At 40.8% G+C, this 23011-nt stretch overlaps 1 protein-coding gene across 2 annotated transcripts in view; it reads right to left on the reverse strand.

Moving 5' to 3' along the window:
- Positions 1-23011, reverse strand: part of DTWD2 (DTW domain containing 2) — a 179981-nt gene that overhangs the window by 99936 nt on the left and 57034 nt on the right. For both annotated transcript variants that reach the window (XM_050945956.1, XM_050945958.1), the window contains exons 2-3: positions 13440-13530; positions 9801-9895 (exon numbers count right to left, since the gene is read on the reverse strand). In XM_050945956.1, coding sequence (XP_050801913.1) covers positions 9801-9895; positions 13440-13530 — 186 coding nt within the window. The remainder of the gene's footprint in view (positions 1-9800; positions 9896-13439; positions 13531-23011) is intronic.

Consider the following 23011-nt stretch of genomic DNA (forward strand, 5'->3'; position numbering starts at 1 on the left):
TTTTTTTTTTAAACAAAGTAACTAACTACGTAACTATACTAAAGGAAGGGAAACAACTGGGAAGTAATTAATAATTATTTCTATGTTCTTTGTTACTGTTTCCTATAGATATCAGGGAAGAGAAAGTAGCACTGCCCCGAGTCCCGTCTTCAGCCAAGGACGGTTGAGAAGGAACTGAGGAGGGTGTGGGGTGCGCGCACTCAGCAAGATTCCACCTAGACGGGAGATACCATCTGGGTGCGTGCGCCCCAACCAGGCACTGCTACCGAAAATCTCCAATCGACAGCGCCGGGATGCACCATCACCTAGAGTGGAGCACCCACAGGGACAGCACTTGAAGAAGAACAGAACTGATGGCATTTCCTGTTCCGTCTGGTGGCAAAACAGGTCCACCTAGGGAGTCCCCCACTTCTGGAAAATAACAGTGGTGACCTTCGTGTGAAGACACCACTCATGGGAAGAGTAAAAGGACCTGCTGAGGTGATCCACCAATGCATTCCGGTCTCCTGGGAGGTGTGAAGCCTCAAGGTGAATGGCACGCTTCATGCAAAAGTGCCACAGTCAGACAGCCTCCTGACACAGGGCTTAGGCTCGAGCTCCCCCTTGCTTGTTGACATAAAACATTAAGGCCATATTGTCTGTCAAGACCTGCATGATCTTGCCTAAGAGCTGGGGGAGAAACGCCTGGCAGGCCAAGCATATTGCCCTAAGTTCTGTGACATTTATGTGCAGGGAGAGTTCTTCCTGGGACCAGAGTCTGCCGAGATGGGATCACCACCCCACGTCTGACGCATCCAAAACCAAAGTACCTGTTGCATATGGGGCAGCAAAAAGTACCCCTTCATCACAGAACGCGGGTCTCTCCACCAAGTCAGAGAAGCTAAGACAGGTGATGGAATCATGAGAACCGAGTGCAAGTGGCATCTACCCAGGGAGTAAACTGACTCCAGCCACATTTGTAGGGTTCTGAGGCGCAGCTGCACATACTGCACCAGGCAGGTACATGCTACCATGTGACCTAACAATTTGAGGCACACCTGGTTGGTCATAAGCAGGCGAGCTGTGACCCGGGTGACTAGATCCAACATAGTTCGGAACTTGGCCCCAGTAGGTAGGCCCTGGCATGGGTGGAGTTGAGCACTGCCCCAGTAAACTCTATTCTCTGCACTGGGACCAATGTTGATTTCTGTTAGTTTATTAACAGATCCAGCGCCCAAAGGATGGCACGTACTATGCCAATGCTGTGCTGAACCTGAGAGTGGCCTTTGATCAGCTAATCAGCAAAGTATGGGTAGACTTGTAGGCTTCGACATCTGAGGTAGGCTGCAACCACCACCATACACTTAGCAGAAACCTGAAGGCTGCAGATAGACCAGTGGTTCTCAAACTTTTGCAGTGGAGACTCCTTTCACACAAACCTATGAGTGTGACCGCCCCTTATAAATGTAAAACACTTTTAAAAATATTTATTATTATAAATGGAAGTGAAGCTGGGTTTAGGGGTGTAATAACCTTGCAATGCCCTGAGGGGTCACAATCCCCAGTTTGAGAACCCCGGTGACAGACTGAAGAAAAGCGTGGTGAATTGGTAGTGGCATTGGCCCACCACAAACCTGAGTAATCTCTCATGCCTATGGATGGAGATGCGGAAATAAGCATTCTTTAAATTGAGGGCAGCGTATCAGTCTCCTGGATCTAGGGAGGGAACGATGAAGGCCAGAGAGACTATGTGGAACCTCACTTTCTTGAGCTATTTGTTGAGGTGATGCAGTTCCAAGATGTGCTGTAGGCCCCCTTTGGCCTTAAGGATTAGAAAATCTTGGGAGTAAAACCTTTTCCATCTCAAGTCTCAAGGAACCTTCTCTATTGCCCCCACACGTAGGAGGACTTATACCAAGAATATGCTCATGAGAAGGGTCCATGAAGAGGGATGGGGTTGCAGGGGTGGGAAAGAGCAAGACTGCAGCGTATAACCAACCGTTACAGTATTGAGCACCCGACAGTACAATGTTACATAGGTAGTCCAAAAGCCAAAAGGGGGGATGGATCCTGAATTGAGTCTGGTATGTCATCCTCAGGTGTGCCTTCAAAAGGCCAGCCTGGTCCCACTGGGGTACCTACTTGAGCCTGACTGGGAAGCTGAGGTAGAAGGTAGGGGCTGAGAATATTAATAGCCCTTTCTTTTATAGGGTTCCTGCTTGGGAGGCCCCAAAAACCTGGGAGACTGTTGAGGCCTGAAATGCTTCCTGGAGGCCGGGGCGTAAACAGGCCTAGGGAGCGAAGTATGGCCCTTGAGTCTGAGGTCATGAAGCTTGGAGTCTGAGAACAGAGAGGTACCCTTGAGGTAGAGTTCCTGGATGGACTACTGAACCTCATGCGAAAGACCTGATGATTGGAACCACAAACAGTGCCTCATGGTGACCGCTGACAGCATCGTTGTGGCTGCTGAGTCAGCAACATACAGAGCTGCCTGGACAGAGGCCCTGGCCACCGTTTTGCCTTCCTCCAAGATGGACATGAACTCCTGCTTCGACTCCTGTGGCCGGGAGATCTTTAACTTGACCACTGAGTCCCACAGGTTAAAATTATACTTTCCCAGCAAAAAACTCTGCTGGTTAGAGATACAAAACTGGCGGCTGCCCGTGGAATAAACCTTTCACCCAAACAGATCCAGCCTCTTAATTCTTCGAAGTGGCGCTCAACTGCCCTTGTCTCTCCTGCTAGTTTGCAGCAGACACTACCAGGGATCCTGATGAGGGAATATGAATACAGGTATTCAAACTCACTGGCCAGTACATAGTACTTCTTCTTTGTCCTTTTTGAGGTAGGCAGCAGAGACCAAGGGGTCTGCCATAGCACCCTGACTAAACCCAACACTGACAGTGGCCCTGCCAGTCAATGAGGCATTCAGGCTCTGCGTGGACTCCTTTACTCCTAGGTTTCCAGCCACAAATTTGTGGTGACATGTTTTACGAGTTCTTAACAGGCCCTGAAGTCATCTGGCCGAAGCGGGTTATTAGGACGTGCAACTGCCTCATCCGGGGATGACGAGAAAGAAGGCTAACACCATAAGAGGGGCTGGTCCTTTCTTCTCCACCTGGACTACTTTCATTGGTGCCACTTCAGTGACCTGTGTGCCAGGGTCAGTACTGGAGTCAGGGTCCAGTGCTGGGGTCAGCGGCTTGTTTCTCGGACACCACCGAATATGAATGCTGGAAAGGGGGTCTCGGTACCAGGGGAAACCACCATATGTTCCAATATTGCCACTGCATTGGCCAATGGCCCGATGGCCAAGCTCCAGCTGCAGGGCTGGTACCGAAGTCCAGTGCATAAGTTGGGTATCAGTACTTTTCTGGCAGGGCGAAGGATTGCCCCTCTGACTCCAAAGAGGACTCTTCCCTCAGAGACCATGGCAGAGCCGTACCCATTTCTGCCTCCAGGCAGTGCCGGGAAAGTGGTGACTGATGCCAGGTTGGGGACTGCTGTGGTGAGGCCATGGAGGGGCTTCCTCTGGAAGGTGCCACAATGGTCGAAGTTCCCCACCCCTTGAATCCTTCTATCCCCAGAAGTTCTGGCTGGCAAGGGGCTTTGGAGATGGGCGGTACCGGGAGGGACATCAAATCATTTGCAGCCTGGAAAGCCTCCGGAGTTGAGGTAGTCCACAAGCGCGAGGTGCCACAACCACTCTCAGGAGTCAGAGGTGGGCCCCAGACCGGGCTCCATGCCTTACATAGAGTTGTCAGAGTCGACCATGGATCTGGGAAGGATGAGTGGCCCAGCACAGGTCTCACTTTGTCAGCTACTCCCCACTTGTCCCTCTTCAGCATCAGAGAGTGCCCTCTCTTGACACGCTGTTTCTTATGATTCTTCCTGTATGGAGAACGGTGCCAGGAAGAGCACAGTGCCGGTGGAGCACTTAATACGGAGGCCAAAGTTCTGATTCAGAGCGCTGATTCAGAGCAGCAAAGCTCTGAGGATTATCTGAGGGCTGCCTCCATGAGCAAAGTCTTCAGACGAATGTCCCTGCTTTTCTGAGTGCGCAGTCTGAAGTTCCTGCAGAACTTGCACTTCTCCTTTATGTAAGCTTCCCCAAGGCACTTTAGAAAGCTCAAATTCGGGTCATTCACTGGCATGGCCTCCACTCACCGCAGGAGGTAGCCTGAGATGATGCCCCTTGTTGACTGGGACCACTATTTACACTAGCTATACTAACACTAACTCATAACTAAATACGCCAACTACAAAAACTATATACAATGGACTACAGAGTCCAAACCACTGGGAAAGACTTTAAAGAGCAAGAAGGTCATTCCAAGCAACCGTCACAGGTCACAAGAAACTGAGTGGATGTGGAGCTGGCGGCACCTCGTATACCGGTGCATGTGTGCAAGGCTCTCAGGGGCACTAGGGCTAGTCCCCTGGATACCACTAAGGAGAAAAAAATCTCTAACAATTGTGCATGTGGCACATGCAAACCTAGCACAGAATGGACATGAGCAAGTGCTTGAAGAAGAACTGGTGCAACCACTGCTGGAATACTGTGATCGCAATTCAAGAAGGATGTGGATAACCTGAAGAGGGTTCAGAGAAGAGCCACAAGAATACTTATAGGATTAGAAAACAAGCTTTATTGTGACAGACTCAGGGAGCTCATTCTGTTTAGCTTAACAAAGAGATGGAATAGGGATGACTTATCAGTCTATATGTACCTACACAGGGAACAAAACTTTGATAATAGGCTCTTCAATCTAGCAGACAAAGGCATAACTCGATCCCCAGATTGGAAGCTGAAGCTAGACAAATTCATACTAGATATGAAGGTGACAATTTTTAAGTGAGGATAATTAACCACTGGAACAATTTACCAAGGATACTGTGGATTCTCTATCAATAGCAATTTTTAAATTAAGAGTTAATTTTTTTTTAAGTTATGCTCTCATTCAACAGGAATTATTTTGGGGAAGTTCTATGGCCTGTGTTATATTGGTCATGCTATGCACTCACAATGATTTTTCTGATATCGGAATCGGTGAATGTATGAATATTCAACTCCAGAATTCAAATTATTTGTATTGTGGTGATGTCCTGGGACCACCAATAATGGATGAGGGCCCCATTATGCTAACAATTGTACAGTGTATGCCCTAAAAGGTCTTACAATTTAAATATAAGATAAGAGACAGCAGGTGGATAGACAGACAGACAGTGGAGTACAAGGTAACTGAGACAAGACTAGTATGCATGAAAAACAGTTGTCACCATGCATCAGGTATGTAGTTATTGTTGAGCTTTTTGTATGCATCATGACAGAAAATAAACTTTAAGGAGCAATCTGAAGGAAAGTAATGATGTGGCTTTCTGGATGTTTAAAGTGAGCTTCTCCTATACATGAAGGTCAGCATGGGAGGAAGTATGACATTTCTTGTGTTAACATAATGGACAAAAGCTGGCATTACTGGCAGAAGTCAACATCTCGAGGGCATGCAAGAGATGATGTTAAAATAGGCCATGAAAGGCTTTAAAAGCAAAGATGAGTAGTTTATGTTTGATGCAGTGGAGAAGAGGGAACCAGGGAGGAGTGTTTTCATGGCTCATTCCTTCAACTATCTTTGCTGTAGTTTTTTAAATGGAGGTAACTGGGGCAAGGTAATATTTATCAAGGCAGGAGACAGAAAAATGTAACAGTACTAGAGATGCAAGATGAGGGCTTGGGTGACAAATTTCTCTGCATGAATGGAGGAAAAAAAAGGCAGAATTTTAGAGATGTTTTGCAAGACAAAGCAGCAATATTTAGAAATGATCTGGACATGATGTCTGAGACAGGTCTGAGTAGAAAATACCATGAAGGTTACAGGCCTGAGTGACAGGGAGGATGGTGGTGCTGTTCATGGTGACTGAAAAAGGAGGAAGACGGGGTTTAGTGGTAATGATATAAAAGCTCCAATTGTTAAGTGGTTTGAGTATTGGCCTCCGAAACCCAGGGTTGTGAGCTCAATCCTTGAGGGGGCCATTTAGGAATCTGGGGCAAAAATCTGTCTGGGGATTGGTCCTGCCTTGAGCAGGGGGTTGGACTAGATGACCTCTTGAGGTCCCTTCCAAGCCTGATATTCTATAATTAAAACTTACTATTACTTTGTTTTAGGAATCACTCTTTTAAATGCTCAAAATATTTAGCTCCAGAGAAAAGTATTATGAAGTGAGTAGACTGTTTTTATTGGTGACTAGTATCATTTAAACACTATTTATATAGGTAGAAAATGCTGTCAGAGATTAACCTTATACACCTCTACCCCGATATAACACGACCCGATATAACACAAATTCAGATAAAACGCGGTAAAGCAGTGCTCCAGGTGGGTGGGGCTGCACACTCTGGCGGATCAAAGCAAGTTCGATATAACGCGGTTTCACCTATAACGCGGTAAGATTTTTTGGCTCCCGAGGACAGCATTATATCGAGGTAGAGGTGTACTCGCCTTCCTTTACCATTTGTCTTCACCTCCCACAATCAGCTGGGTACAACTCTGCCACCTTTACCTTGTGTATCTCTTTTGAGACTTTTTGCAACGGTGTGGGTGTTTCACTGCTGACAATGTATTTTACAGCACAAAATGCTCATCTATTTGCATATGGATCAAATAACTATAGAGGTAACATGTAATATAATGTAGCCAATTAGATCACTTTATTATTGAATTGTGATATATTGTTGGGATTAACACGTATGCTATTTCATATGTAATCAGTGTGTGATGAATAGATTTAAGTTGCAAGTATAGGTATAGATAGAAGTAGGATAGGATCATAGGAGTATTAGACATATAAGAAAGATAAGGTTGTAATGCACGGCCTACAGGCTGAGACCTGTAGGATTTCAGCTTAGCCATACTAGGCCTTAGGCCTAAGAAGAGTTGACATAAGTAGCTTACCCGGAAATAACCCTGTAAAAGTAAAGTTATAAGATTATTATAAAGAAAATGCCAGTAGGTGATGTTTGGGAAAATATATTGCAAATGTACCCATCTAGACTGCAAGACACCTGACTCTAACATCAGTGTGGAAAGTTTTGCTCTCCCCACAGGTTACCATGGGAACATGTTTACATAGATACTAATGAGACTAAGGGGAACTAAGAGAACCACCTATGAAAAGCAGGGCATCCCAAAATGTATGAGATGTGGAAGGACCGAAAGAAAAGAGGGTTGGAACCATCACGCATATACATAGGATGGTAGATGTGGTCATAACACAGGATAAAAAGGGTTTGCTGCTATGGACAGGGTACTAAGACTCCATCAGAAAAAAACCCATCTGTCAGGATCCCACCAATGGCAGTAAGGGCTAAGGGTCAGAGCAGGGGGAAAACCTGAGGCTGGGAGTAGGAGAGGAGTTTTTAGTCAGGTTCCAGGCCAGGGTCAATACAAAGGGTCAGAGTCCAAGTCAGGTTTTAGGTTCGAGTCAGGAAGCAAAGTCCAAATCAAGCCAAGGTCAATGCCAGGAATGGCCATGGCAGCTACAGGAGATCCACACTGTTACCTGGAAACTTTCTGGAACACTCAGTGGGTTTATAAAGGGCAGGGAGCCAATAAGGATCTATGAGGCTGCTCTCTATCAAATCCATGAGGTGGAACTTCCCATGGGCTGTGTCCACAGCAGGTCTTGGGAAGGGACAGCAAGCTGGTTACATTTGCTGCTGGGTGGCAGTCTGGAGGTATCAGCTGACTGGTAGCTTCACAGCTCTCAGTTCTAGACTGAGGGCCTTATACCATCAGGGAAGAACGAAGTCAGGAAGACTCTCTCCCCCTCCACTGATGACAACCTGTTGAGAGATGAACCTGACTCTCTGTAATAGGTGAGTATGAATACAGCATTGGCTATTGCATGGTTTTGTACATGTATTTGTGAATGTAACATAATACAGACAAAATTACTTGTGACTGCCTGTGTGGTCACTGTATTCCCTCTTCCCAACCTAAGAGAATCACTAAGGGTGACTTTTATCCTGTTGATCTTACAACTCTAGCAACACAGGAGATGGACTGACTTACTAGGAACAGTGTTTTAGCATAGAACTACAATTCAACTGAAATAAAGGCTACAACAGTTATGAGTGCTAAACAGTTCTATCTTTTTGTTTTAAAATGTTCCTAAATTTTCAAAACCTTTCACTTTTGGGGCTAAAGTTTTCCATGTTTTGTCTCTACCTAAAAGTTTTTTTTATTATTATTATTTGTTTTAAATTTGAGCAAAATGCTGGTTTTTGAACTGAGAAAGGGTCAAAAATTGCACTTGGGACGCTTAAAGAAATTTGCTTTACCAAAAGCAGACTGCGTTGGAAACAATACATCCAGTGCACGTCACCACGAAAAGTGATTGCATTTTCTGCTTTAACTGGAGGAAAGTGCAGTTTTCCCATACACTGAAAGTTCTTAGGTAATTTAAATGCTTATTACCCTACAAGACTAATAAAAACATTCTGAACTGACTTCTAGCATCTCTGCTCAGTAGACCTCAGTGAATTCTGCAAAAAGCTTCCCCAAATATTCATTTGAATTTTAAATGAATTTGTTTCATCAGTATTCATACCCTTTTTTGCTGCCTTCCAGGGAACATTTATGCAACAAAATCTCACAAGCATTTGCACCAGAAGTTTGTTGATAAAAAAATTAGCTTCATCCAATGAGGATGAAAGACAATACTAATGTGACAATCTTGTCCAAAATTTCAGAGTATCAAAAAATAAATGTGAAAAAACTGCCATGTGTTAACACACAGCTAATAGAAAGAATGTCACCAAAAATACGCACTCACTTTTAATTTCAGGACTCCCTTTTCTCAGACTTGTAAAGCAGCTACAGCCTGATTTACATCTAAAAGCTATACTGGCATAGTTACGCTGGTCAGGGATGTGAAAAAATATACCCCTGACTGAAAACCCCCTAGTGTAGATGCAACTATGTCGACATGATGATACTTCTGTCAATGTAGTTAAATTTGTCTGGGCAGGCGATATTCGTAAACTGACAGAAAAACTCCTTCCGTCAGTGTAGGTTACGTCTACATGAGGGGGCTATTCCAGCATATCTATTCCAACATAGGCTCTGTAGCGCAGAATTAGCTTAAATAAATCAATGCAGATTATTATTTGTACTGCAGTAGCACTTATTAGACATCAGTCTTTGTGTTAAGAACTGAACAAGCTTATAAAATTAAGATAGATTTTAAGCTTTTCAGGGAATGAACTAAGTATAAAGAGGAGACACACCAGGTGTGTGTATACAGATAACAGAGGTAGTACAAAGTAACAACAAGACTATTAGGATACCGTGATAAGCAATGGTCACTGCATACCAGCTGCCTAAGCATTTCAGATTTTTGTAGGCATCATGACTGATAAGAATGATGCAGGGCATTGGCTGCACTGCCATTTACTGGCTTTAGAAAAGACCAGGACATCTTGCCTTTTCACCTGAAATAAAGGGGCACAGTACCAGGCTTCTGAAAAGAGGACAAGAATGAACATACAGAATACAACAGCATCCCCATATAAAGAGGTAACAATTTTTGACCCCTGAGGGCTTTTTTAAAAAAAAAGAAAGTGAATTTGATACTAATTAAAAGGAAACAGACCAAAAAGGAGTTTACAAAATGCAGTACTGTATTTCAACTTCATTGTGAGCCTTAGCACTGCACAGCAGTGAACACTTAGAAATGCAAAAATATTCAGCATATCTTTTAAAAGCAGAATCATCAATAGTACACAACAGCGAACCAGAAGTTGAATCAGCAATTCTGCTTACCTATCTTCACCAAAACGTCGGCCAATCAAGACTTTACACTTGTCTCCAGGGAGGCAAGCAGCTAGAAGAGGCACTGTCCGTAATACTCGACTTTCCTTTAAATCAAAAAGGAAAAAAAATTTTTTAAAAGAGTAAAGGATGCTTTCTTAAATTCTTAAGATGTAGTAGTCTCTTTTGTAGTTCTTACTACCACAAAATAGGCATCACACAGGCCCTCTCAGTGACAGAAAAAGCATACATTAGGAAAAAATTCCAGATTCTAATTTTAATTTATTCTATTTTGTGTAACACTCACCTGTAATTATTGCTTTCTGAAAATATACATCTCAGTGAAAACATGTAGTCTTGCCTCCATTCACCTGTTCAGACCTGGTAGGAATTCCCATAAACCAAACTGTATGAAGTTTAGCATGATGAAGACTTCTCATCCTACCACTGCTTAAGTATTTAACATGCCACCCAATACTTTACCAGTTAATTTCAAGCTGGAAGTTAGAATACTTCCATATACATATTAGCCAATTAAAACATGAAAAAAATTAATGAGGTCAGTCTTTTCACCTCTGTATATCTTCAGAGAAGCATTTTTACAGGTATGCAATTATTTCTTTTTTAGAGCTACCCATCTCAATAGAGTCTCACGCTGGGCTTTTATCCTGCTCTCTCAAAGTCAATGAAAAAATTCCCATTGACTTCAGTGGTGCCAGGTCAGACTTTCAGTGACTTAAAAAAAAAGCTCAAGGTTGCTTGTAAAAGAAAACTGTAAACAGAAACTTAAACAAAAAATGAGAAACAATGAACAAGGAAACCATGGAGAACATGTCTTGATCAATACCATTAACAGTAATGCAGATTACATAAACAGCATGCTATATGACAAAAGGTATTATACACAAATATACGTGTATGAGACAGGGAGAGAGGGAGACTGATTTCAAATTGCAGAGCGACCAAGCACTTGCTATTAATTCATCAGGCACAATGGAAGCCACCAACTAGATGGAAAAAAACATAGTATGATATAAACTTAACAGGCTTCTTCACCTATAGTCGTCCTGCAATTTTGCCAAAAGGGCTTATTTTGTGATTCAAGAAATTGATAAATTCACGGCTTTAAAAAAATCTAAAAAGTTACAAAACAAACAATTTTATTCTTATTTTCAGAGTGAAGAAGCAAGAATGTACAAAAAGCAGAAACCTGATCAAAGACTGAAAAAACCATGATGGCAAGACGGATACTGCATCCAATGTCCTGGGTTACCACTATCCAAACAAAGCATTTAAACAACAGACTAGTCTAATTCAAGCACAGAATACATTAGTTTTCATACTTGTGGGGTCCTCCTCCTCCCGTCTCTCTCTCTCTCTCACACACAGACACACGCACACAAATGAAGTTGACTTTACTTTCACAAACAGATGCCAAAAATAATAATCTTAGATGTGTCAGAAGATTCATTTTTTGGCAAGTGGTTAAAGAATGCCAACAAAGAACTGAAATAACAGCTATTATTTGTCTCTCATAAGAAAAAGAATACTAATAGCCAGCAGGAGGAAGACATTCAAAAATTGTTACTTTCAATGTTTTTCTCTAATTTAGCCCCACTGCCCAATCCAAATAACCTAACTTTTAGACAAATTCTTGCTGCTAACTGTATGGAAGTGTATTTTTTTAACTGAATTTTTCCATACAAGAGAAAAGTATGTTTGGAAGTGTAGACAGTATATGAAAGATGGACTACACAAAGTAGAGAAGAAATTGTTTGAGAATTCAGACATGAGCTTGTAGATAATCAAGACCTTAGTAAAGGTTAAGGCTAAATATATACTGTCATTGTAGCTATTCTCAATCTACAGGTACGAAAACATGTAATTATTTCCTTCCTTTGCGGTCTTCCATGTTCCTCCTGGCAGCAGTTTGCAATGTTTTATTTTGTGGAAATACTGAATATTTGACCACTGAAGTACCATAGATACAGCACCATAGGGGTTATTCTTCTTTTCTGAGAGTTAATGGTGTTGGTTACTATCTTATATTTTCTGTGTAGTGAACTGGTTTTTTCATGATTCATGACTAATAATGAAACATCTACTAAAAGAAAATTTATTAAAAATAAACAAACAAAAACCAATACCCTTTTGGTTTCTCTCAGTTGAAATATCATCTTGATTTTCTCTGGAATGGGTAAAATGTACCAATAAAAAAATCCCACAATCCTCAGGATTCAACTGGGGATGCTATAAGGAATAAGTGAAGGTGAGGATATTAAACCCAGAAGATTATTGGTCTTAAATTTCTTTCACAGAAGTTAGACATAGTGATCACTAGCTTTGCAGGAAGCATTGTTTGGAACCGAGACATGTACAATATGGCTTACATTCTTTTAACTCCATTAAGGGCTCAGACTTGAGCCATGCTGCATTCCTTTGCTTCTGACCAGGAAGCAGACTGTTCTACACAGCTGGAGATTCCTCTAGTGAGGCTAGGGAAAAGGGGTAGTAAAACAAATAGGTGTACGTTCAGCACAGATAACTCTATGCCACATCCCCAAGTCCCCAGCACAGGCTCCTGTGCTGAAGAGCTGAAAATCTAAATAGACAAGACAGACAGAAGGTGTGAGGGAAAAGAGACAGAGTGAGGTAAAGTGACATCTCCAAGGTCACACAATAGGTCAGCAGCCAAACCAGGACTAGAACCCAGGCCTCCTAACTTCTAGTCCAGTGCCCCAACCATTAGACCACAATGCCTCTCCAAATTGGGTGCAACTAAGGTAATTCCATCATTTAGATGGCCAGGAAAATGTATCATCCGCAATTCAGGAGACACATCAAATTGTTATTAGAAATCTTGCTATTAGGTTTACACATTTATTAGGGCCCATGATTTTTTTGAAGGCATGAAAGAAGCAAAAATGTAGAAAAATATGATCAGCACTTGGGAGGATCCTTACAAAACACAGATCACTTGGAATTCTTGAGGAGCTAAGTATAGGTTATCAGAAAACATTAAGAATACCCAAGAGAACAAATAGGTAGTCTGTTTCTTTTAGGATTCACTTATGTGCTTCATTAAATACTTTATTTATTTTTGAAACAGTAACTCTAGTAGACTGGATAAGTAACTGTGCTTTCCTGTAGACTTCTCCTTGCTACAACATTTAAGGCCATTATCTCAGGCTGATTATTTGATTTATATTGTTAAATATTAATAGATTAATACGGAATAATAAAAGCTAAACACAGATCTACCGACTAAAATATATATATGCTTCAACTGTCTCCAGGCCAGTAGGCACATACTATATACAGGCTCACTCCTAAATCCTTACTTACACAGTTAGCCCCATTGACATGAATAAGACTGCTTATGTGAAGAAGGATTCTTACACATAAGGATTTCAAGAATGGGCCATGATTCAAGAGGATGGGGGAAAACTAGGAAGATAATGACAGATATTAAAAATTAAAGAATAAATGACGTTAACAAATCATGTGAACTAGTTGTTCAGCTTTATAGCTATTTTCAAAGATGAAGTTGTTGCACATGTCTGAAAAAGATTGTTTCCTCTTGCCCTCTCTCACACTCTTTGCTGTTGAAGCTTCTAGCTGAACTCTGACAATTCCCATAGCCTTACTCACCTCCGCTGGATGCTGAATTATATACAAGCAGGTGGAGACTTTTAGAGGATGTACAGGGAAGAATGGACACAAACACACTTTCCGAGGACGGCTACAGGATGGAAAGGGGAAAAAAAACATTGGAGATTAGTCATACACACTATAAATTTTATTACATAAAACATGTATCCCTTCCCAAGAGTTGTGTTAGTACCTTCCTGTACAACAAACTGCACCTATACAAACCTGCTGACATAAACTTTCTGTTGCTGCTATTGCTATTATTTGTAAAAGCAAACAAGATTGTATTTAAATAGACTTTGAAGAGCAGTGTTCAGAAACATGCTCAAGAAAATTCAGTTGGGATTAAGGCACTTCAAAGAATTCATTTTCAACCTATTCAAGAGAAACAATTTATAAGTGGCTATGCTTTGATGAAGTGAGAAATCAACCACTGTCTTCCATCCAAAATAAAAGGATTCAATAATATAATACAAAGCACAGAGATGAAGGCATATTTGTATACACAAAAAACCATAGATATCCCAAATATATTGTTGTAATTATTTACTATCCCACACTATATTCATCAGAAGACTTGGAAATGTAGAAACAAAGGAAGACATGGTCACTGTTTCAGAAATGTACAGTCTAAAAGACAAACAGTACAAAACAAATTAGCTGTTTAAAACTGTTCTGTACTCGGCAAAAGGTCTTGTAGAAAACTTGAATATAAAAAGACAGTGATTTGAACATTATTATTGTTATTTGGTATACAAAGAGAGCTGGTTGGAGGTCCAGGCACTGGAAGTAGCACAGAATGGTACACAGTGTAATATAGTGGAGCAGAGATAATATCAGAGGATAAGAATGATGTCAATAAATTGAATCATAACTCAGTTAAACAGCAATAAATAAATAAAAATAAATATTGCTATTAGCATATTACAATTGGTGACAAAAAACAAAAAAAAGACCCAAAATATTTTCTTTCTAATAACAAGATTACAGAAAACAGGATCATCTAAATAAATGTCTTTCCCTTAGGCAAAATACACAAATAAATAAAATAAAAAAAACTAAAAGTCATTATTTCCATTGTAAACCTAAGGTCATTTCCAACTACTCCTTGTGGTCAACGTGTTTTTCCCCTGTAACATTTACTGACCAAACCCGCATACTTTCACCGTATGTTTTTATATTGATATGTCTTCACTGAGACGTTAACTTGAGTTATTCTCCTGAGTTAGCTTAGATCAGTGGTTCTCAACTTATTTATCACTGTGTTTTACCTGGGCTGCATGGGCCAGGTGTCAGGGCAGCGGCAGCATGGACCCCGACTCTGGACCCCTGCTGCATGGGGCCAGCTGCCTGCTCCAGACTCCACCACGCAGGGCTGACTGTTTTCCCAAACCCCACCACGCTGGGTGCCAGGGTAACCCAGACCCCACCGTGCAAGGCAGACGGGAACCTGGACCCCGCCATGGGGGCCAGCCTTTAGCACACACTTGAGCTGGACTGCAGCTATGTACTAATTGGGACATATGCGGCCCGGGGGTTTAGAACTGCTGGGTTAGATTGAGAGAGCAGCTGCATTGCAAAAAAAACTCTGGTGGTTGTGTCTGCACTGGCACTGCACTCACAAGAGAGTGGCACTAAGACTTATGGGGGTAAAGCTGATAGCCCTTTGCACTGTAGTAACCTGCAATGCTCCACGAATTTTCAGTGAGTTGTGAGAATACTTTTCTGTCCTTTTCGAGCGCACAAGAGGAATTGTCAGAAGGCGCTAGCAGAGGACTAGCAGCCTTCAAGTGGAGTTAGCCTACATCCATGCAACAGCGTGGTAGTATTAACAGCTGATGAGTTGTGCTAACTTGACCTTTAGCCTATACATCCTAACAGGCCAGCAAATTTGAGTTAAAAGCACCATCAGACTAAATTAAGGGTTTTTGTGTCTGGACAGGACTCAAATTAAAGGCAATCCTGATTATGCATTGAAGGCCTTTGGCTCTTCAGGGCCTGAAGTGTTTCAATTCAGTTACATCTTGCCCCAACTTCAGACTGCCTCTCACCAGAGATCTGAAATTTATGTTAATCTAGGAAAAGCAAAAATAAAAGCTTACATAGTATAAATAATAGACTTACAAAGTAACTAGTGAGAACATTTTATCCTAAGTTAACCAAGCATATGTTTCCGCTTTCTTTGCGATCAGACTCTATCAGCCTTTTTTCATCAGTGAAATCTCTGTTACTCTATTAGCTGTGGTATTTAGCTGTATATAGCCCACATTACCATTAAAGCCATTCAGGTTTTTTTTAGTATTAGTGCACAGACATTACCAAATTTGAAAGAGAGACCGTTAAGTTTGGTGCTCAACTTGAGACACCGTGGGCCTGATTTAAACCGGTTGAACATCTATTGCTCATTTTCAGATGTGCTGAGACTAAGTATCTCAAGATGGGAACATATGAACAGGGAAATGGTTTTGATGATTTCGCTTATTTCTTCATTTCAACACTTAAGAGTAAGTTTATGGAAGTTGCTCCAGCATAATGTATTGCTGCTGTGTGTTTCATAAGAGGAAATATGAAAGATAAGACATTTCAGAAGGGACCCTAGATAGTGTTAAGCATAGATTAAAAACTTCTGAATACTACTTGCTTATAACTGAGTATAACCGCAAATAGGTGCAACCCCCAACAGTTTTTTTTGCTGTCTTTGCCTTGAATGTTTAGACAGAAGTTCACTTTTCTTATTGGTCGTAACTTTGAAGTTCTTGTACTTCCCTGCAATTAAACTTTCCATTAAATACATGATTTCTCTCAGACATTACCCAGCTCACTGCATTAAGAAAAGTTGATAGTTAAGGTTTTCCAGTTACAGCATTTTCTGTAGAAAATAGATTTAGTAGAGAATACCCACTGAATAAATCAGTTTCAAAACAATAAATTCTTAACTCCCAAACTCTAATTCAAAGAGCTATATTTCCCCCCAGCTTCTATAAATTGAAGTAAATTGCATCCAGTGAATCCTGACCTGTATTTGTTATAATTAAGTTTCTTAGACACAATTTACTTTGTTTCTTGGTCTCCATTTCATATAAAACCCCCTCCTTTCTGTTGCTTTTTGTATTTTTCACACTTGGTTGTATTTTTGGTTGGTGACTTTTCAACTTTGTTAAAATTTAATAAAAAGGAAATTCTAAACATAAAGAAAGCAAGTATTTTCATATTATAAACTAAACCCGGTCCATCTGTAATTTGATTTGAAGGAAATGGAGCACAAAGTATTGCAAAGTATTTTTTCAACAAAAAACTTAACTTACTTACATGTGTATATACACATCATTTAAGTTTAGGCACCCAATTAGGCACCTAATTATATTGACTATGTCTTTGTACAACCCCACTCTGGGGGCACCACACTTATTTCTGCGCTCTCATTTTGATGTCTCATGGTCACTGTGCTTTTAGGGGCAATTCCCTACATACAGCCCACATTACTGTCCTGCAAACTGTGGGGCTCCTAAGGGGTAGCAGTGGGAAAGGAAAGAAACTTTTCATTAGACTACAGAATGGCAGAAATCCTGTTCCACAACCACAAATGTAGCCTCAAGGTTACAGAAGGCTACACTCTGAAGGCCATCTAGGCAAAAGAAGTATTTTGTATCTTTTTGTTTGTTTTTTTTAAGTTTGTGGGCACAATCCTGCAATGCACAGCAGGCTGAAGTCAAAACTGACTAGGAGTTGCAGCCTTGGATCCAAAAAGAAAAACACGAGAAGAGTGGTCTGTGCCTAGTCCAGAGGGAAGAGGTCTCTCCAGGGGACTCCTTCTGCCCAAGTGTGCCCTGTGGCAATGGCTCTCTTCAGGGAGAATAAAGATAGGTGGTAAAGGAACATTAGTTTGCCCTTGTTGATGCAGACACTAAAGGTTTACTTCAAGATCTGGACAGTTTTACTTGTGTATCTGTTTATCTGTAATTTCACTATGGTTCAGAATTCTTTGAAGATGTTGTTTCCTCCATTTTCCCTTGTAGCATTCCAGTATCTGGAAAATTATTATAAGGCAATGCCAGGCAGTGATACCAACCCCAGGCCACACCAAAGTAAGTACAATACCTTACTGATTTAAGTCTAGTAAAAGTGTTAAATGTTCTGAAATTGTCTAATGATGTCACTCCCAATTTTCTTCACATGCTGAAGCAGAAGGCCACTCCCACGGCTTTTTAATCTAGTTGATTTTAAAAATGTAAAAAGTTTTTTAAAAACTAATGTTGAAATTGAAAGATACATTTTGTTTATTCATAATACGTTGTGTGCAGTTTATCGTTTACAGTGTTTCCCAACATTGCTAAGACCAGCCAAGCACTGTTTCCCTTTCCTGGTGTCAGGTCTGCTGTGAATCATGGGCACAGGGCAGGAATGCTATAAAGGTGAAGATGAAGAAGGCCATAAAATAGCCTGGCATATTAAAACCTCTTCTCACAATCGCCTTCTAATCTCCCTTCTCACACAAATAAAATCTACGTATATCCAGGCCACTGATGTGCTCTTCTGAGGCCTAATTTTCAACTTGTCAGAACATTCCCATAGGGCTGTTGAAATCAGGCACCATTCTGAGGATGCAAATAAGTACATACCTTCAGGTCGCAGTATCTCCCCTCAAGTGATTCTTTGGAAGTGTAGACAGTTAGCTTTATTCTGAATATATGCATTTAACAAGTTTTAATATTTACAATGAACTCATGCAGTTCATCCCATGATAAAGAGCAACCTAAGAACAAGATAATTGCGTTTTTATATTCTGAATTTGTAAACTTTCCTGGCCAAAAACCCATGTGAAGGTAAGTGTGTCACAACATGTTTTAGAAACAGTATTTGCAATGTTAAAAGGAAGCTGATGTTTCTGAACTATCATCACCAGTGGGAACATCATCATGTTCTAAAGCATATGGCCAAGGTCAGGCCACAGACTCAATATTTTCAAGGAAATGCAACTGGCCAAATGTAGATGAATGCTTCAAATTCAGGTGAAACAAATTTCTTCCCCATCCAAGTCAAAACACTACAGACCTTAAGGTCGAACCACACCTGATAAAGCTGGACAGCATCCATACAGTTACCCCTTTCCATTTTACATACTTTATACTAATACAAACTCATTAAATGCACATTAAAACAGTATTCAGGGATTATGTTATGCTGGGACTTGGCATGGAGAGTTTAAAACAGTGAGCAAATATATTTTGGAAAATCTGAACAAAAATTTACTTTTGCTACTTTTATGTTTAGAAGGTAAATAGCATTATGGCTTCAGCACTTTTTCACAAACAAATAAAAATATTTTGTTTTTAAATTAAATTTTGCAGGCTACAACTGCAGTTTTCCAACATTAACTACTACATTCATTTTTCAAGATTTAAAAAAAATGAATACAATGGCAACAATTGGCACCAAGAATTTACTACTCACCAAATTTCTTTGCACTTTTATTTTAGCTATAAACTCTTTGGGGTGCTAGATATGTTGGGGGGCTTTTCTCTCACACTCCCAGTGTTGACTCCTTACAACTACAACCAGCTAGCTCAGAGACAGAAGGTGCTACACCTCTTCCTTCAGCCAAAAGTGTAGAGGCCCTTTAAAATGGTGGGGACTGCATCCCCAGTGCACACAAGAGTTAGCTTAATCTGCTACAGCTTTCCCCCTCCATTCTCTTGAGCAATACTGTTAGAAAATATTTCTGGATAAGTAAATAGAGATGATAAAAGCCAGACATTTAACCACTTTTTTTTCTAAATAATCATCGCCTTAAGGCTGATGGACAACCTGTATGCCATATTTCAACTCCATACAATCTGAGGTACAAGAGGGAAAACTACTGCAAGAAGAGTTATAACAGAAGATGATAGGACCCAAGACAATTAAACCTGTAAAAAAATTGTCCATATTAGGCAACCTGTTCTCCCCAAAAGATCTGCCCCACCTTTGGTAGAAGACTACTTTTCTATAACAACCCATTACTGATACCTTAAACTAGGTCTACAAGTCTGGCAAATGGTTATGCCCTATCTGCCAACAGTCCTCAATTTTGCTATGACAATTTCACATTTAACAAACTATTATTGATATTCTTGTGTCCCAGCACAGTTGGCAGCTGGCGTATGAGGCAGGCCCTTCTCAATGCCCCATGGGCTGCTGTGCTGAAAAACCTGAATGACTGTTTCACCTTCACCTTGTCTGATGCTGTATTACCTAGTCCTCTTTCCATGGTAGGCAACCCCGAGAAGCCCAGGGCATCTGTATTCTGAAGGAGTGCCTGGTAGTGTGTATGACAACTTTGGAGCTATACTGACAAGGAGCAGTATCCTTGTCAGTGCCTCTGCACAGATGGCCTTGGCCTTCTGTGGATCTGTGTGGCTGAGATACGGCCTGCTGCTCATTCTGTGGGTTAGTATAACCATACACCCCTCATGAACTGATGACAATAATTCCCTCAGAGGATTTGTCATTGGAGTTATTCCTCTTGCCAGTTTTGCCACATACAGTTGCCCTTCACTTCCTTCAAATGCAGGCAGTACCCTATAAGAATATTTTATACCTCAAAACACTGCCATGTGTGTGTAATACTAGGATATCACCATTTCTCAGGATGCAGCAATAGTCCAGTAAAGTACAACTCTGACATGTCTTACTGCTTAACTAAATTATGAATATAGGTAGGTTGGGAGTTTTGTTGTTTTTTTTTTTTTGTTCATTTTTTTTTAACTGCCTTGTTTGAAGCAATTATTGTGGCTTTAGTTTTTTCAAGGCATCTCGTTCCCCTCAAATTTACTCACACCAATTGATTTAAAGAAGCTGAATTCCCAGATAACATCAAAAGTGATAAAATGTGGTTTAAAGCCATAAATAAAGAACATACTGTACTCTTGGAATAGCCTTCCAATTAAGTCTATGCCAAAAGCCCTCCCTTTCCTCCTTTGAATAGCTTCTAAAAATCCTTCTTTTCTGAAAAGCATTACAGCTCTAATGATCACAAGTACCTTTCTGTATTTTTGCTGCACTGCATGGTCTCTGCTTATGCTTATTTTGCGCTAGATACAACACTCTGCTCAGGTAAAAAAAACTCACTAAAGTTGATTTGATTTAAAAATGGAAAGCACCATTTGATCCTTGAATTGCAAGATCTTTAGGTCTTGATCTTACGCTCACTGAAATCAATGGCAAAGCTCCCACAAACTGCAGCAGTTCAGGATCAGGCTGTCTACGCAGGGTTTCTATTAACTATTTGAAACACTATTATAATATTTACGGTTTGATACAAAACCATTTGAAGTCAAAAGGAAAGACTCCTATTGACTTCAATTAGTTTTGTATTATATCCTTAAATGACTGTGAAGATACATATCTCTAGTAAGAAACTCATTATCTGTGTAAATCAAGCACCGTATCTATTTTGCAATATGATAGCCAGTTTCTTCCTGGCCTTTCAGTATAAACATCTAACATTGTAATCTAAATATTTGCAATACCCATTATTTAAGTGTTATTTTTAGATGACCCAACTAATTGGACTACTTATACATTTTGGGCCAGATTCTCTGATCTATGAAACTCACTTTGTATCTTATGTAAAGAGACCAGAGCATTGCCTTTGAAAATTCCTCCTTTTCCCTCTGTAGAGTGACTCTCCACCAGCTGCTATCACCACCTCCTTTCTCAGAACTCTGACAACCAGGGCAGGGAGATTCAGGGGACCTCAATGTGCAGAAGAGAAGGCAGAGAGCATGGTAGAGACAGAGGGAGGCTCTGCAATGGCCCCATTTCCCACTGGTGATAGATCCCAAGTTGAGGGATGTTTAATCAGAAGCACAAGCTAAAGCTGCCCGCTGCCCTTGTCAGCCCATCTCTCTGCTACACCCAAACTCTGTTTGGGTGCAGTGGAGAATCAAACTCTTTAGCTGATATGGCAAAGGCACAGTTAATATCAATAGAAATATTAAAACAGAAATGTTACCTATTACCTCCTTGTAAATAATTTTCCAGATATAAATAATTATGTTAAAGACACTTTTCTGTATCATGTAAACCTTTGTAGTGATTACAAGTTTCTTTTTAAAGCTGACTGTAGAGTTTATGTAGGGACAGATGTATAGCATACTGAGTACAATTTTCAAAACATTTCCTATTATACTTGGTTCCAAACATAATGTCTGCTATGGAAAATCAGAAGCAAGTTGAGTTTTGCTTCCTATGAAAAGTTAAATAATACTGAAGCAGAAGCATTCAATCTTTCTATACTGTAGCCTGTGGAATATATCATAGATATTTTTCTGAAGAAAGTGACATTACAGAATGTTTTCTCTTTAAATGCAGTAATATATGAAAAATGTTATTTGCAAATAAATGATATGTAATTGAGCTGCAAAACAATCATATTTAAAAGATATTTTAAGTATTGCTAATGAAGTTTTTATATTTATTGATACAATTAGTGAATTAATTAATCCATGATCAGAAGCTGTACATTGCTGCAATAAGACATAGCAGACATTTGCTGCCCCTTACTGGAGGCCCTCCTTCATACACTGCACTCAAAGTAGTCTTTTTAGAAGAGGCCTCCCGGGATCTGGTGCTAGCAGAAGTAGCGAGACTTGGAACTAGATGGCCAGGAGAAGGCAGAGACCAGTCAGGTCCCAGTAGACTAGATAAAAACTGCTAGTTACTTCTTTCGAAGGTCATGTCTGGGTAAGGCTGCAACAAGGGAGGAAGGCTCTCCCTGTCTAAAATCAAACAAACTGGTCAGGGGACCTAACACTGACAATATTTTGGCTGGATCAACAAACGACTGTTTTATGTTATGAAGGCTTGGAATCTGAGAGGAGCATGGGCCGTTATAGCAGGATAAGGGAGAGACAAGAGAGAACAGGGCGGGGGAGGGGGAGAGAAATCAGATCAGTATCTTAGATGTGAGAAGTATAGGTAATAAGCAGGAAGAACTTGAAATGCTAGTTAATAAACATAATTATGACACAGTTGGCATCACAGAGACTTGGTAGGATGACTAGAATATTGGTACAGAAGGATACAGCTTGCTCACAAAGGACAGGCAGGGGGAAAAGGGAGGAGGTGTTACCTTATATATTAAAATATATACATTTGGACTAAGGTTGGGATGGAAATAGGGGACAGACTTGTGGAATGTCTTTTGGTAAGGACAAAAGGGGTAAAAAACAAGGGTGGTCACGTAGGGGTCTACTACAGACCACCTAATCATGAAGAAGAGGCGGATGAGACTTTTTAAAACTAACAAAGTCATCCAAAGCACAGCACTTGACAGTAATGCAGTAACTCAGCTACCTAGATATCTGTTGGGAACATAACCCAGTAGGACACTGTAGTGGGGCCGACTGCCCCACTCCCTGGGAGGATAGGTTGTGGCAGGCAAGGGAGCCTGCGCAGCCCAGGAGCCAATCAGAAAAGGGCTAATGGGGAGCCAATCAGGGCCCAGATTGGAGGGAGCCAATCAGGGCCGGGCTCACCAATATATAAAGGCTGTCCAGAGCAGGAGCAGTCAGTCTGCCCCTGGCCTTTGA

The sequence above is a fragment of the Gopherus flavomarginatus genome, chromosome 3 (genome assembly GCF_025201925.1).
Source record: "Gopherus flavomarginatus isolate rGopFla2 chromosome 3, rGopFla2.mat.asm, whole genome shotgun sequence".
Taxonomy (NCBI): Eukaryota; Metazoa; Chordata; order Testudines; family Testudinidae; genus Gopherus; species Gopherus flavomarginatus.